The 17,300-nt window shown below is 37.3% G+C and overlaps 1 protein-coding gene across 5 annotated transcripts in view; it reads right to left on the bottom strand.

Moving 5' to 3' along the window:
• The window catches only part of LOC129718983 (eye-specific diacylglycerol kinase), a 431,099-nt gene that overhangs the window by 58,378 nt on the left and 355,421 nt on the right, over nucleotides 1-17,300 (bottom strand). For all 5 annotated transcript variants that reach the window (XM_055670277.1, XM_055670281.1, XM_055670276.1 and 2 more), the window contains one exon: nucleotides 4,332-4,535. In XM_055670277.1, the coding sequence (XP_055526252.1) occupies nucleotides 4,332-4,535 (204 nt within the window). The remainder of the gene's footprint in view (nucleotides 1-4,331; nucleotides 4,536-17,300) is intronic.

Consider the following 17,300-nt stretch of genomic DNA (forward strand, 5'->3'; position numbering starts at 1 on the left):
CTTAGTAGAAGGTTTCAAAATTTGGAAAAATCTGCGAAAAAAGTTAGAACGAAAATTATGATCTTTCGTGCCTTCTAATAGAAAACTCAATGTTGCTCGTAATAAGTAAGAGATAGAGACATGATGTCTTCGGTAAAGTTTCTTGTTTTAAGATAACCTAAAACTTTGTCGAAGACACTTTGCGTCTATCTCATTCTGAATAAAAAGTAAATTTTTTATCTCACTCATTGGTGGATTGATTGCCCTTCTTTCTACATTAAAAGATGCATTTTTGAATATCCCGAAACATCTCCGAACACACCGCATGGCTATAATCAACATTTGAATCACTATTTAGGAAATTATACGCACAAACGGCAAAATAAAACACTGTGCAATGGAGATATTGAGCTTTAGTGGCTTTAGTGTTTGACAAAATGCATAGTTTTCCATCGCATGTAAAAACGCCGATATCTCAGCCCCCCGATAAGATATCAAGGATCCTTTTTCATGTAAATTTTCGTCTTAAATTCCGCTTTGCAGTAAAGATTACAGTTCTAGATCAAAAAAAAATTTTTATATGTGTTTTGAAGGGTTTTATCTGAAAATTATAAGAAAAATTCACTTTTTTGTGATGTTCAGTGGGCTCTGGGAGTCAAATAATTAATGCGATGCTGAACCAAACCATGCAAAATATTCAAAAACAACCCCACAAAAATAAAAAAAAATATATGGAAAAATGTAGGAATCGAACAGATTTGAAAAAAGTGTAGAAGAGTGGTTTTGTAGCTTGAAAAAGTCATTTTTTCATAAATCACGTTTGGGCAACCTGAAAACGACCTTTTAGAAAGTCGAAATGTTCTACAAAAATGCTATGAATAACATTATTTTTCAATTTGGGGCTGAGCACCTTGACTTTTTTGGCATCGATTTTTTTTTGGGACAGCCTATTGAGCAGTGATTTATGTTTTGAGGTGAATATGGAAGCGTTGTGAAAAACGGGTTGTTTTACAAAATTCAGGATAAATCTAGTTAAGTTTACTAAACTTTCAATGCTAAGCGATTCTATGAGAGCATGTACGCGTAATTTGTTTATTTGTTCAAAGATTTCGTGAAAATTTGATGTTTAATTCGTACATTCTTCGTGAATGTCGGCTTAATGGGATGAATGATGGAACAAATACCTTATGTGAGAAAATATGCCAAATATGTGTCGACAAAAAAATTTAAAACGATTTCAAATCAATCATAAAAATAATTTCACATATGTGCTTGAAACCTCTTTTGTCATTATTTTTTTCAATTTTAAACTTCAAAATTATTATGAGAACTTAAAAACAGAATAAGTTATTATCCCATTAAGACTTACACGGCGGATGTAGTGAACTCGGAGGCGCGATATTCGTTAGTATGAACCCGGTACTCGAACTCAGCGCATCGTTTACCAAAACGAACCCAGCTGCGAACCCTACCCTTTTTTTCAACCTCTCAGTGATTTCTCGTGGAAGTGCAGAGGTGTTCTCGACTTTCAATAAAGCGAGTATCACGTCAACATATTCCTATACACACTCCTTCTTTGACCTGCATTTGGATGCGGCCGGCGCTGGTATTGCCTTATATAAAGATTAAGGTCACCAGTTTTTACGCATTGAAGATGCATGTTAGTCCCAAGCATCATCCGTTGGAGTAGCAACCGCGGGCGGTCAATCATGCTCATGCTCATGCTCATGCTCAGATTTGCCTTTGAGTTTGATTAAAATTTTAATAGCTTGTTTATTGCGTTTCAAAATGGGAGAGTTGAAATTGAATTTAAACTACAATTATCATTTTAAGACCTTCTAAATCATTCGTCTTCCTTCATCAGGAGAGTTACAAGTAACACTGAATGAATGTATGAACTTGCTGCCAGTAAAAGAATTTTTGTGTCCCAAGGCACATTATTCATTCCTGCTCTGCTAGGCCTTTTTTGCGCACAATTTAAATTCTACATTGTGCTCATGAAAAAAGAGCAAAGTTCTGTTCTTCGTCTTCCCATTCGGGATCCCTGAAAAGCTGAAAGCTTCTTTAAAACAAAACGCTGCTTCTTCAGTGAATCTTACATCTCATCATCATTCCGCAGCTATTTGAACAACATGTTTCTCATTCCTCTCCCTCCGCGCCGGCCACGCGTACCAACAACAGAAAAGCACTTGACTACGTTTGTTTGGAGGCAGAAGCGCCCGGAAACAAAGCGGCTGCGAAACTGTGTAGGCTAAAGTTTTCCATTTGGACCAAGCCCTCTCCCTCTTTTCAGGTTGGAATAGACTGGAGCAATGTAATTACGTGTTGTTGCTTATTCAGTTGCCCGTTGGCAACCGGTAGTACGCTCGGAAAAAACTTTACAATTCTCGTGAAAAAAAATTGGAAACAAAACAACCGCTTAGGAAGCCAATTTTGAAAAGTTGTGCTCGGGCAAAAAAAAGACACTTAAGCTGCCGGAACTGTGTCGCTTTCTTGTAAATTTAAGTTTTGTCGAAGTACTTTTTTTCCGGTTCCAAACTTTACTCAACCTGTCAGGTAAATCTGCACAAAAACGGATTATGACCAAACCTCTCGTCGCTATAAAGTGATTGTTAAATTTTCTGTTTTACGGATGGTAAGAACCTTATTCACCAGAAAACCGACAATAGTAAAATCCTTAATCTACAGCGCAAATCTGTGCCTCAGTTAGGGGCCAATTCGGTGAACCCTTAAGTACAATTTAATAGCTTCCCTTTTTTACCCCCCTATTCGGCATCACAGATTATTATAATCATCACTGGGTGGTAGGATGATGAAGACATGATCCGTCACCCGCACCATCGCCCCGAAATTATTCGTTGAAATTCGTCGGGGTGCGTCATTGCGGAAGGAATTATTATTCGTATTTATGTCACACGCGCTAATTCACGCGATTTAGGCTCAGGACATAATCCACCTCCCGCCCTCTCGAACAGTGGCACACTCCAGTTTGACCTAGTTCCTTTCAGCTGTCGGTGGTGTTGGGGGCCTGAAAGCTTTTCCGCCTTCGGTGGGCTATTTTGGAATCAACCAGCAGCCACTCGCGTGAGAGTTGAGAGCCAAACAAATTGAAACCGACTCGTCCGGGGGCCAGCGTGGGGACGAGAGGGGCTTTCGAATGGTGCAAATTGCAATTTAGGCCATCGTTTTTTGTTTTGTTTGTTTGCTTTCTGCAAAGGATTAAATTGAATTGCGTTTTGGCATATTTGCACAATAGATTTCAATTGACGTTAAAAGTGGGTTTATATCGCGAGCTGCTTCGTTTGTCAAATTTGCAGCTTTTCAGTTTTGATTAATGAATTTAAACTTGATTTAATTACTGAACCGATCGACGCCAAAATAATACCACGATTAAATTACACGGGTTGCAATGGGGGCGCGTGATGATTTATCCTGTACTATCATGAAATATAGGTTACGGGTAGGAAGATGTTGAAAAAATTAAAATCATCACGCACATTCACAGTCCCATTAGCGGATGCCATTAGCAACCTAATCGTGGCGATTTTCAGCTTTATTTTCTCGAGAAATTTTATCATCATCAATTTCATTTCGAACGATGAACACGATGAAAACGCTGGCAGGAGAAGGGAAGCAGGGGTAATAAGATACCACCGGAAAGACTTTTCCGGTGAATTTCCCCGTAGCAACAGCAGCGCCGCCGGCCCTCGGCGGCACAGTCGGTCGGTCTCGCACGGCCCAGAAACTTGCAGGCGCGCTGAAAAGTTGTGTAATTATTCTGCCTGGACTTGTTTGTCACGTCCTCCTCCCGCTGCTTCTGCTGCTGCTCCGGTTTGTTTCGGTCCGACTGCCGCCGGAACTCGGCACCTGTGGGCGAATGAGCGCAGGCAATACCAATCAAAAAGTTTATTGGCTGTGACGGGAAATTTGAGCCCCAAGAAATATGACTAATTGCCTGGTGGCGAAACTGCCGACAGGTTTTTGCTTCCGGCTCTCTGTTGTTGTTTTTTTCTTCTTTTTAGAAACTTCATGAAACAGCGAAATAATTTCAGAAAGCTGCAACTTCCCCAGGATGTTAATCATTCTTCGATGCAGACCAGGCGAGCAATTTTCTTTTCGTGTGATTTCGATTGGAGGCGTTCATTGCAAGATTTTTAGCGCACAATATAGTAATATGATAGGCTGTTTTTTAATTAGATTACATAAAACCTAAGATAACATCGAGTAGTGAAGATCAATTCAATCAGAAAAATGGGAATAAATTTTACTGTTTGAAATACTCCATGACTCTAAAACATCCAGCATCAATTAGCTAAATCGCAAGCAATTTCCATACAACAAACCAAACTCACCTTTCCGCACTGCTTGCACTTGCCCTTCTCGGTCCGCCGGTGGATCCAGTGGTGTGTGGTTTTCGTCTGCTCCCGGTACTGCCGCACGCCAACGTCCCGGAAGGTCGGTTTGCACTGCAGCTGGGTTCGCTCCATCAGCGCCGAGATGCAGCTGGCGTGGGCAATTATTTTGCACGCGGAACACTTCATCCGGGGACCGTGTTTCTGCACAAGAACAAAAAAAAAAGAAATTTACACTTTAATTAAATTTCTATCTCTATAAAATAAAGTCAATGTTTCCACCACTCTTACACAAACCGAATCTAAACCACGTTCACGTAGGCTATCGAAACCCTACTTGACCCGTCAATGCGAAGGCAATTGAGGGCAAATCGAATTATCTTCGATCGCGATAGGTTACCGCAAAGCAGCTGCATGGGAGGAGAGAATAAAATCTAAGATGTACCGGTATTGAAATCGATTCCTGCTACCACCAATCAGGATTGTGCAGGACATTCTTGCAGCGCATTGAATTTCACACACGTAGCTTCTGCACTCTGCTGTCACATTAGGGGTTCGTGTCTAAGCTAAGTCTAATTCTTTTGAGAAAAATCATTACTTGACTTCAAAGACAAAACGGTGATATCTGTATGACAATATTGGTCAAAGATCTATATTTTAAAGATATGTGGCATCTTCTGTTGTGACCGCAGCTTCAGAGGCCGGTTTCAAAATTTTCTAGCCCGACTGCTTACAGTGCGTGTTGAGAATTGAAGGGCGCAGACTGGAAAATTGTCAAGTTTCTTGAGTATCTGTACAATTTTTGTCATAGAGAAAAAATAACGACATTTTTACGACTTTTTTATTGACAAATTTTCAACAATTTTGGACGATTATTATTGGACGATTCTGAGCCTCATTTTATTAAAAAATCGGGATTTACTTCCAGTCTGTTTCTTTAAGACTTTTTGGCAATTTTACACGACGATTTTCCACTGTTAGACACTTTTTATTGCTGGTGCTGGTTGAATTTGACATGTCCATAACGTGATTAAACAAACCGCTTTGACACATCAGCGAATTAACTGTGGCGTCATATACCTTTAGTTGTGTAAAAATATCCGATTTCAAAAATGACGACGGCTGAAACGCATCGAGTGTTAAGAAAAGTTTACGGAAATGCTGCTCTAAGTGAAAAACGTGCCGTTAAAGGTGCGTCGCTTTAAAGGTAACGTTTCGGTGTTAGGTGTTACCCGCCAAACAATTTACGAGCGATTTCATACTTTGGGAATGATTAAAAAATAAGGACCTCGGGTTCCTTAGTATTTGAAGCCAAGAGACGTCGTCGGCCCCTTTAAATTTCACTTCATTTTCGTTAGATTTTGGACAGCTCTCAAATAATATGACAACTTTTATGCTTGGTTTGATGATAAATTTTGACGATTTTTACCAACATTGTTGATTTTTGGCCTCCTAATTTTTGTTCGACAGTTCTTGGACAAATTTCTGATGAAATTTTTTTGCTATTTTTGTATGATTTTTTGAATAACAACTTCCAGACGACTTTGTACCTTAGTGAAGTTTTTAAACAAGGTTTTATCATCTTATTTTTTTTCTATTAGATTTTGGACAACTTTTGACGTAGAATAACGTTTAACGACAACATATGGATACGATTTGAAAAACCGAAAGCATCGAGTGCGTCACGACTGTGACATTTGTCCACTTTCAAATGTTTGAAATTCAGTCAGTTTTCAATTGATTTCCTTCATTATTACAGCAATTGGTTGAAAATTATCGAGGCGTCAACCAAAATACGTAAAATTGTGATTTCGTGATAACTAATTACTACAGCAACTCTGACTCTATCTGCAGCTGACTTTAGCGCAGCAAGGCTGAGCAGGCGACTCATTCGAGCGCAGCGTTCCACAGCAGACGGACCAACAGGCAGACTGTAGCACTGCACAGTATTGCTGAACATGTCAGGACATGTTAGCAATTTTGTCCGGAACTGTTGCGTCGTGTGTATTTTAGCTATTTGGCCACAGCTAATAGCTTGTGCGGAGCAGTGAATAACAAGAGAACTAGAGTCATCCCGTGTCATCGGTAAATGGCAGTCCAAAATTATCGCTTCTTTTCAATGTAACCAACAATGAAAAATTTGAAAAAAAAAATTAAAGAGAATTATCACTGAAATTTACGGCTTCACACCAATAATTTGATTGTTTAATTTTAAAACATATCTTTATGACATTTAGACATTTTTTGGTGATATTTGGCATTTTTTATATGTTTTCCGGTATAGCAAATTATACGTCAAAACTGAACAAGAATCAATGATATATTGTCGATTTTTTTTAATGAGATTTTGATGCGTCTCTGATTTGTTTTATTATACGGGTTTTGAAAATTTCGTAGTATTTTTATTATTATCTGGAAGACTTTTTTGATTGTGATATTAATTTTCTTTTCTTTTACATAACTGGTAATTTTCAATTTCTGAAATAAAATCTTTTCTTCTCCTTGACTTCAATTTGAGATTATTCTTATTTAGATCTTTTCTGGAACCGTTTCTCGAAGGTTTTGAGCTTAATTTTATAAAAAATCTGAATTAATTTTTTTGTTGCTTTTCGACAACTGTTTAGTAGTTTTTTAACCAAACTTTAAATTTTTTAAATTTGAACGTGCGTTCATTTTATGCTCCAAAAGTTTTTTTTTACGATTCCAAAATTAGTATTTAACGGCTCTTTGACAGGTTTTTGACTACTTTTTCTTTATTTTTTTATCTTATTTAACTCTCTAGTGCCCAAGGTAATTTCTACCCGGGCTTGATAAAATAACTATGAATCATTATATTTTAGAGGTTTGACTGAAGCCCGCCAAATGGCGGCATTGGGCACTAGAGGGTTAACTTCGAATATTTTTTTAAATTATTTCCAACCACTTTAAGAAGACGTTCTATCATCGTTTTTAACAACTGCCTATTGACTGTTTGGTTCTTCATTGGACAACTTTTTAACAGCTCTTTAATGTGTTTTTTTGGAAACTTTTTGATGAGTTATCGGTGACTCTTTGGTGACTTTCGTACATCAGTTTTTTTCACGAGTTTCAACAATTTCAACTGAAATTTTTCGACCTGCAATCAAATCATATGTAATAACGATTTTTTTAAATATCTATTGATTAACTTTTTGATATTTTTCTGGAGGAATTTTTTGACGGTTTTGAACATTTTAGTGTTTGAAGACTTTCTTTTCCATTGCGATTATTAGATCATAGTATCGTAGTAACTTTTTAAGAAAAACAAAACAGCGCAATTAGAAAATAAAAGAGAAAAGGAAATCCAATAATGGGAGAAAATTCAAAATCGAAATGATTAGCAAAATTATAAAATAGAGAAGGTAAAAAGGGATTAGAAGACGATACAAAACAGACAACAAAGGAAATGAAAAAATTAAGAAGAAAAAAAAATGTGTAATGAAAAAAGTGTAATAAAAAAAAGTAACAAGGAGAAAAAATAAGGAATAAAATAAGGAATTATTCGAAAGTCGAAAGTAGAGTAGAAAAATAAGAAATCAAACAATTGAGAACCTAAAAACTACAAATGAAAATATGAAAAAGTAAAGAGAAGGAGAAAAAAGAGAAAGAAAAACCGGAAAACGAAAAGAATAATTAGTAGAAAAAAAACAAAGAAAAAACTAGAAGACAATGGAAATAAAAGCAATTATGAAACTAAGGTGAAAACGAAAGTTGAATTGTAAACGAATAAGTAAGAAGGAAGCAGAACAAAGATAAAACAAAAACAAGTAAATAAATGCATCGTGATACAAAAAACGAAAAAGAAGAAAAGAAAAACTGTAGAAAAGACAGAAAAGTATAGTAAATATGAAAATAGAGAAAAAGAAAATAAGAAAAAACGGTAAAAAAGGAAAAGCCAAAGAGGTAAATTAAAGTGAAAAATATATGGACAACACAGAACATTTTTTTTTTTTTTTCAACATAAAATGTAAAATTAATCGTGAATAAGAATTCGATGCAGTAGAAGTGAGTGCAGCCCATTTCATGATATTTAAATGACCTTCACCGTTGGCTTTATGATATTTTTGGTGACTTTTTTGTTTTTTTTTTTTATAACTTCTGAGAATTTCCGGGACCATTATAAAAACTTTTCCATTTCCGATTATTTTTCATGCTGTATTTAATTGATTCTCATTCTGTTCAATTTTTCAATAGCTCCTAAGGGCCATTCACATTACACATCCACGAATGTCCACGGATTATATTGGTAGTCCACGAAGGGGAATGGCGGAGTTAAAAATCATAAAAAAAATGTCCACTTAAAATGTGGATGAATAATTTGATAAGAATAATCACTTCGCTTCACGACCTTTCTTACTCATTTTGTAAGTGGCTCGCCTTTTTTCAAGTTATGTCATTCTCTCACTTTTGCGAAACGCAAAGACTTGTTATACTCTTTTATACTTTTTGCCGTTTTTTACGAAGTCTTGGAAATTTTTTTCTTCATGTAGATTGTTGGTTTTTGTACAACTTTTTTATTTAGTTTAATTTTCATTTCAATGTTTTGATGTTTTGATTAGTTTTTAACGGTTCTATGACAAATTCTTTTTGTTTTGCCACAACTTTTTGATTGATTGTTTTTTTTTTTGTAATTTTAGACGACTTTCTATCGTCGTTTTCGGCAACTGTCTGGCGACTGTTTAACCTTTTATTTATTTAATGGGAACTTATTGATGAGTTACGAGTGAATTTTTGGCGACTTCCTTGCATCTTTTTAATAAACTTTAACTCATTAGCGACACGGAGTTCGACAATTCTTTAACAGCAACTTGATTGCTCTCTGAGGTTTTTTCGGGTTATTTTTGGCGACTCCTGAACGCACTTTTTTTTTTTATTTTTGAAAACTTTCTATTGCTTGCAGACATTTTTTACCATTTAGTGTCGTTTCGGCGAGGTTAGCGTGTTTTAATGAGTCTTTCTAAAATATTTTGATGACTCTGAGCCCATTTTCTGACGATATTTCACGACTTTCCAACAGCCTTAAGGTGCATTTTTGGTAATATTTCGCGACTTTGTGTAATACTTTGTGATGAGTTTCGGACGAGTATTTTATTTAATCTTGTCAAGAATTTACAGTATTTCTACAAATTCTCGCTATTTAATATTTCATTGATGATAATAATTTTGTTGCCTGTTGCATAGTTGCGAATTATGGCCTTCATAAGCATTGGTTGTCTTTTTCGTGCCTAATATAAAACCATTTTTTTCACCTTCGGAACCGTTTCTGAGAATTTTGAGCATTTCAGTGAAAATCTGAATGCTTCTGTTAGTTTTTGATAACATTTTGGCCCTTTAATCGACAAATTCCGGTACCGAACGAAGAAAAACCCCAAACAAAATTTTCGTCAAACATGTGTCATGCTTGATCAGAGCTCGAGAAAATTATTCAAAATTTTCCACGTGATTTCCTAGCGTCCCTTCAGCAGGCAGCAGGCACATAACTTTGTGGTCCGGAAACAGCGAACTTCCACTGCGGTTATGAAACCACGACAAAGTCAATTTTGCATTTATACCTTTGCTCCACTTACGACCCCCGGCTGTTGGCTGCTGGGGATGTCAAAGAAGTGGAAACCGAGGAATTTCATAACCCACCCACAACAACTCACTTGAGGCATAACAGCAGCAGTAGCAGCAAAAGTAAGTGCAGCACACCTTATGAGAAATGCCTTCTCGTGTTATGATACGCTTCTTGCTTACCGACGGCACTGATATGAAGTACATACGACACTCTTCATTCCTGGTCGGATCTGGATAGAATGCCAGTGTCGGGAAGCGACTGTCAAGAAAAGCCTCTCGAGCGATTGTGTGTTGCGGCAAGTGGGTGCTCCAACTAGTTCCCGGTTGGGTGCATTCTAGGTTTAATAGTGGACATTCCGAATGTTACAGTTTTTATTGCTGAGATCTTCTAGGTAAAGCTACACCAATCCCCAGCTTAGTGTAATAGTCGATAATCATCGCTGCGAGACCCTAATTTCCACGCCTCGAACCTTGCGAAACCTTCGATAATTCAATTAGTTTCTTTCATTGCACTATCATTTAGAATGCCCTGGGGGGATGAATTCTATCTTCGCCGACACGGTTCCAACACGCGCATCAAAGAATGATTGAAGGTTACGACGGGAGGCCCAGCGTAATAAAACCCAGCGCAACAAATATGAGAGTCTCAACGAAGGCAATTTCGGACTCGTTACCGTCTTTTTCCCATTTCCATTTAATTTCCTCAATCTACTTCCACTCCCACATAGGAGTGTACAACATCATGTGTCCTTTTTTGCGCTTATTCTTACGACTGCGACTGATATATGTGTGTGCCTTTTTTCTGTGTACGGCTTCTTGGTGCCTTTGATACGAGACGGTAAACAGGACCAAATCTAATAAAAGTGTAATAAAATTGTGGCGAGCGAAAGAAGCGAAAAAAAACACATAATCCACTGTGTCAATGACATTAGTCCACACAATAAATATATATATATATATATATATATATTTACATTACGATTGGGCGAAGATGCGTGCGAATATTCTCTCTCTAGGTTCGCTGTCCTAGGATGACCAGCTTCGAAGTTATAAGTTACAAGAAGGCAGAAAAAAAAGATCACCCTAGCCCAACAAGTGATAGCGCAATTTTTTCGGATTAACAACTGTATTAGGATTGGATAGAGGCGGGAATTGAGTATTATAATGGTGCGAGAGATATCGGTGAACCTTGGTATTCGATCGGTAAAATTACGGTGTTATTTGAGTTTACTCAGTTATTTATCATCGCTCATTACAACTAAAATTTTTATACTTTCGGTATCAACCATTTGATTTAGGGATTCATGTAAAAAGTTCAAGGCATAACTAATTTTGACATGCGTCTTGTTGTGGAATTTAGTACTGCCTCACTAGCTACAACTCTGTCCCATCATTCCGACAAAGCTCGACTACAATTACGATAAAAGTATTCTTTCTTTAAAGTGTTGAATCAAGCCATTAATGCTCTATGTCTTCATATCAGCAGAACTGCTGTTCAGCCAAATCATGTACCATCCAACGGAGCAAGTAATAATCGGACGGCATAATATCTGGAGAATATGGCGGATGAGGTAAAACTTCCCATTTGAGTGTTTCTATGTAAGTTTTAACGGCTTTGACAGTATTAAGCCGAGCGTTGTAATAATGTAAAATCTCTTTTTCATGACTGCCAATGGTACAGTCTTTTTTTTACTGTCTTCTGTTGCTATTTGTTCGTGATACCTATTCGCGCTGCCAGTCCGATAATCACATTGAGAACGTATTGGCAACAGAGCATCACAAAAGGAAACGAAAAATGTACTCCGTGTTACGATTCGTCATTATTTGGAAGATTGTCTTTAGGATTGCGAATGTAGAAAAGAGAAGAAGCTGTTTTTTATACAGACGTTCGTGTTAGCACTACATAAACAACGCGCTTCGGTAACAGTACTGCAGGCTGCAGGTAATAACGCAGCAGTAGCGCCTGAATCACTACGTGGCAACGAAGAGACCTGCCTCACCGTGGATGGCAACGACTGGCAGGGCACTTTGTATTTTACTTCACCCACGAAAGGATGTCAAACCTGCTCTTCTTTCGCTCCGGACTGGCCGTGAACGGGGAAATTTATTGTACGAAGTGCCTACCGGAAGTTGCGTCGTTCATCAAGGAACACCATAAGGCCTAAGATGCGGTGTTTTGGCCGGATCTGACGTCTTTGAAGCGACGAAACCAATCACGGCACGTTGTTGCACTCAGAGCAGCAATATCGTGAACCTTTTTTTAACTCTTGATGCGCTTCAGCCGCCGTTTTCATTGAATCAAATAAGAAAAGTAACACTTTCCGCAAATGACGATTATTTGCAAAGTGTAAAATTTTGTCATAACTTGTCAAATAGTTATCGAGATGGCCTTCAAGCAAGAAGTGATTCAACCAAAAGTTATGGGCGTGGTCGTGGAAAATCCAGGCCAGTCCCACAGGTAAATCGCGAAACATTTGGGAATCGACCGTTCGACAGTATCTCGTGTGGTAATATTCGTCAAGGAGACCCACACGACTAAGCGGCGAGCCACGGACTCCCTGTTTTGAAGATGAGGAAAGTGCCCAAACGAACCGATAAACAGAATACGGTGACCAAATCCTGCGTCAGGAAACTGTACTGCGAGTATTTGTCGGCAAGTCCAAACTGGATGTTCGAAAAAAGTTTTAGAAGAAGATAGTCAACAAATTTGCCAAGAAGTACTTATTGTGACATGTGATCTGTGAGTGAGACTAGATCAGTAAGCCTTTCATAATGACCGGCATCATCAACGGTCAAATCAATGACAAAAAATGCCTTGTGAAGAGCCTGCTGCCCTTCCTCCGGTCCCACGAAAGTGACACTCTGGTTCAACCGGATCTGGCATTGGGGAGTAGTGTGGAAACCAACTATGTTGTTTTTGTGCGGATTGTGGTGTCGTTACTGCAGATTTACTTGAATGGTAAATAAATTGGTTTTAACTCACTAGAAACTTTACCAAACTTGTTGACTTGATAAAGTCGTCCAATATGTTTTCCATTGTCTTTAACAGAGCACAGGAAAGACTGACGAGTCTAAAGGCTTTGAGAATGGATTTGTCTCTTTCTACCGCATTTGGAATGAAGCCAATATCATCTGAGTTCTGTACTTCTTTTTCAAGATTTTCAAGACCTTTTGAATGATCTCTTGGATGAATTTTGTTTCAATTCTTTCAAAAGATTCGCGGAACGTTACATTTAGTAAAGCAGCGGTTAATCAATCACGAGCTTGCTTTGTTTGCCCCGAAGCTTATTTTGCTATTCTACAGCTTTTGTTTTTTTTTTAAATTATGTTTGAACTAGTTTCAACAGAAGCAAAGAGATTTTATTTGCTATGTGATACGAATGTTCAAAAAAGGAATCTTATTCAATGAAGCTTTCACACACGCAGCAATATAACCCGTATTATGTTGCGGTTTGAAACGACAAGTGGTATCTTCTGTTCGTGTCGGATGGAAGCAAATAGGAGAAGGTGCCACGCAACGCTGATGTGTGTTGCATATCAATATTTGACATTTGAACCGGAACCAGACTCTTATAGATATTCCTGGTTAATTAGGTATAATATTTTATCGCCCGTGCTAAGTAAACCAACTCAGCTCTGATTGCGAAAGCTGCCTTTCAACGATGAATTTTTTTTGACAAGGTGGCGTGGAAATCTACTCACAAACACCTGAGCTCTCAGAAAGTTGGGTTGAACCACTAAAACCCATCCAGTTTCTAGCTCTTATCTTACCGGAACGACGATTAAGTATTACGTCGAGAAGTGGCTTTTTGTGTTTCATGCAACCTCTTCACTGTTAGATCTCATAGCTAACATAGACGACCTCCGTCTTATGATGCTCTAACTCCATTTTCCTGTAGTGCGCCCAGTTCTCGACCTTGCGTATGCTGTGCGCGGTCGTCAACTTGACCTCTCCGATCGACTCGGAGGTCTCTTCTCCGTCTACAATGAACTTTAGTTTCACACGACACACAAGCATCGAGAGTTTAAAATATGGGCATTGATACATATTGAGGTTATAGGGATGAGAGCTTTCCTCATTATTAGAAAGTTTAAGAGAGGTCTTCACGAAGAAGCCAATCATAAAAAGGCAAAGTCTGAATAGCTCAGAAACGAGCATTTAGAAACTATGCACGGTCGGTCAAGGGCAACGAGCCAACCGACTTTGGACCTTTTGTCAGGTGTCCATAAGGACGAAACCAACAACCAGGTGTGCCGATGTGTACGCCGAAGACACCAGACGAGCATTATAATAGTATCCAGATAAGCTGATGGATTCCTTCGAAGGCCAGACAGGCCCTAGATGAAAGGAGGGATCTCTCCCATTTAGTTCACGTATCACGTCAACATTTAAAGTAACTTAATTGTTACAATAAAATAGTAACAATATTAGGCATACCCAAAGGCCAGCGTGACAGGGCAATGTGAATCTTTCTCTTCCAGAAGACTAACAGCATACCGTAGTGGGGGAGGATGTAACGTCACCCATCATTCATCCCCTATTAGCTTACAGTTCCCCGGAAAAGAACAAGTCTCCTACTGGGGGATAAAAGCAAATGTATATTATGCGAACTAATACACAGCCTTCTGCTGTGTGTAGCTTGGGCGGAAACAAAGAACTGCGAGAACCTGCACATCCTTGTGCATGTAAGCAAACAGTTAAAAGTAAGGCCTGAAACATGCTGAACGCCATCGCGAGCGATCGGACCGTAGGTTAATGAACAGCCGTAAGTAGAATAGCAAAATATCACAGGTTCTTGCTAGAGGGTCTAGTGCCCCCTACAATAGGTTCGGATTCTCCAGATGATGTTCAGCAAATACCAGTCTTTTTGCGATTTGTTTCTGATGCGAAAGGAGTTTGTCTGGTAGCACGAGCACGGTATTTACAATCAATCAAGCGGTCCTCGATCGTTTTCCGTTTTGATGGCTGTAGATTAGGGTGTCCCAAAGTGCAAAAAAGTGGTTTTGTAGCTTGAAAAAAATCATTATTTCATAAATCACGTTTGGGCAACCAGAAAACGACCTTTTAGAAAGTCGAAATGTTCTACAAAAATGCCATAAATAACATTATCTTTCAATTTGAGACTGAGCACCTTGACTTTTTCAACATCGATTATTTTTTGGGACAGCCTACTGTAGATGTGAGGAAAGCATCTTTTCACCAAACTCAGTATTCGATGGTTATCCCTAGAACTAGTTTTCCTTTTCCACCCTCGTGTCCTTTCGGTATTTCAGGGCTTTTGTTACCGTATTTTGTGAGCAGCCGATAGTTGCTGCTCTTTCTTTAAAAGTTTTGCCTTCATATTAAAGCTTTTCAATCAGCCGTTTTGTATCGGAGCTGCAATGTTAATCGCGAGCCATTACCTTTAAGCAAAAAACCAAATTTTGAAGCTAACCCAAGTAACACGGTTAGTCTTTAATAAGTTTAGGTAATTGATATATAACAAATCTTGTCACTATAACAATAACGTATAAACTTATAAACAACTTGTTAACAACTCAAAAAGCGCAAGGGGCGGAGCCAATATAAAACATGTATTCAACTTCAAATGAATTGTTCACACGACTTATATAAAACAACTTTATAACGACTATAACCACCATTCTTACATTTCCAGTACCAACAAATGGTGGCCTGTTATTAATAGGTCATAAACAAATTGCACAAATGAGTTGAAATTTCACTCGCTGATGATTGTTTCTAATACATACAAAACAGATGACCCACGAAAATAATCATGGCTCTTCATTTGAGAAATTATCAAGACAATTCATTGATAGAATAGGGTGTTGGTATAGTGATTAAATACAATAAATCAACGTGCGATTTCAGATTTGTCGTGAATATTTGCCTTGTACTGCGTTAAAATTTACGCGCTTCGAAAATACCACAATATGATAGTAATCAATATGATATTTTTTTTAAATTTGAAATAAAGAAAAAAGTAACAGATGAACTCTAGAGGAATGAGCCTCAGGTATATATTTTCGATAGGATTATGTTATGAAACGTGCTTTTAGCACAGAATAATGGTGTTGAATATTATTTTAGCACGCCGCTTGCGCTAACGAGGCAGCCATGTTGATTATTAGCATTCGTTGAATGGGTACACCGATTGCCCAAAGATTTTGTCCGTTATATGACCACTATCTATAAAGTTTATTTCGGTAAAAATATCGCAAAATAATTGAAGAAAATGTACATTGAAACAACAAGGTGAACTAAGATGTCATGCACTATGTACTAATTATTCGAACTTTCTTACTCTTTTAGCAAATCAAGCGAGGAGTAATTTCTACCACAATTTGGAGATGGAATCGTGAAACCAATTAAGCAAGGCTATATAAAGCTACCAAAATCCATAAAAAAAATTCGCCGTCACCATCTTGATTATTGTAGTAGAGAAAATAATATAAAAATTCTCCTAACTAAACCACGCATTAAATAATATATTTTGGAATTTAAGTAAAACAGAAATATTCAAACATTGATCTGAGGTTATTAACGATGATCAAAATAATAATAATAAAACCGAAGATCGTTGAGCAAGACAAAAAAGAGAATTGAAACAAATCATGGCCGAACAAATCAAACGATTTTCTGGTTTTAAGTAAATTGAATGATAAATTTATTGATTATAATTTACTGTCAAATTTATTATTCATGTTTAATCAAACATAAATTCTCTGGGTGTTTAAATATTTTATATAATTTTGAATATTATAACAGTATTTTTGATCTGCACTGTATTTGATGAAGAAGAAATAGTTCACACCATCAAATCACATTTACAACTGATTTAAAACTGAACTACAACTTTTGCGGGCATTTTTCAATTTTGTCTCCACAATACGTTTTGCTGTCAAACACATATTCACCACTGTTGTCTCTCTTGCATTCTCAAGAAAAAAACTAGTTATAAACATGTTATAAATCAGATTTTACAGCAATTCGTAATGTATTTACAACTTCAACTTGTTATTTCGATTTAAAACATCATTCCGATTTAAAACATCAATGCGAGTGAATTAAAACCCAATGTTTTCCCTGTAACTTATTTATGACTTATTTATAACTTTTTCCTTTCATTTTTTTCGTAAAAGATGTTGCATGTGTTACTTGGGAACTATATCATAAGTTTTTCATTGAAATATCAGTACAGACTTACTGTTTTCACTCACAGGAAACAGCAAATCAATAAGCAATTTGTATTAACAGTCACGACACGATATATAGTTTACTATACACCTATTAGTTTTTCCTCTAAAATATTGGTCAATAAAACTTTATGTTTACTCACAGTCAAAATACCACGGATTTCGACAGGTAGCATTGTTCATAATATAAGCAATCTC

The sequence above is a fragment of the Wyeomyia smithii genome, chromosome 1 (assembly GCF_029784165.1).
Source record: "Wyeomyia smithii strain HCP4-BCI-WySm-NY-G18 chromosome 1, ASM2978416v1, whole genome shotgun sequence".
Classification (NCBI taxonomy): domain Eukaryota; kingdom Metazoa; phylum Arthropoda; class Insecta; order Diptera; family Culicidae; genus Wyeomyia; species Wyeomyia smithii.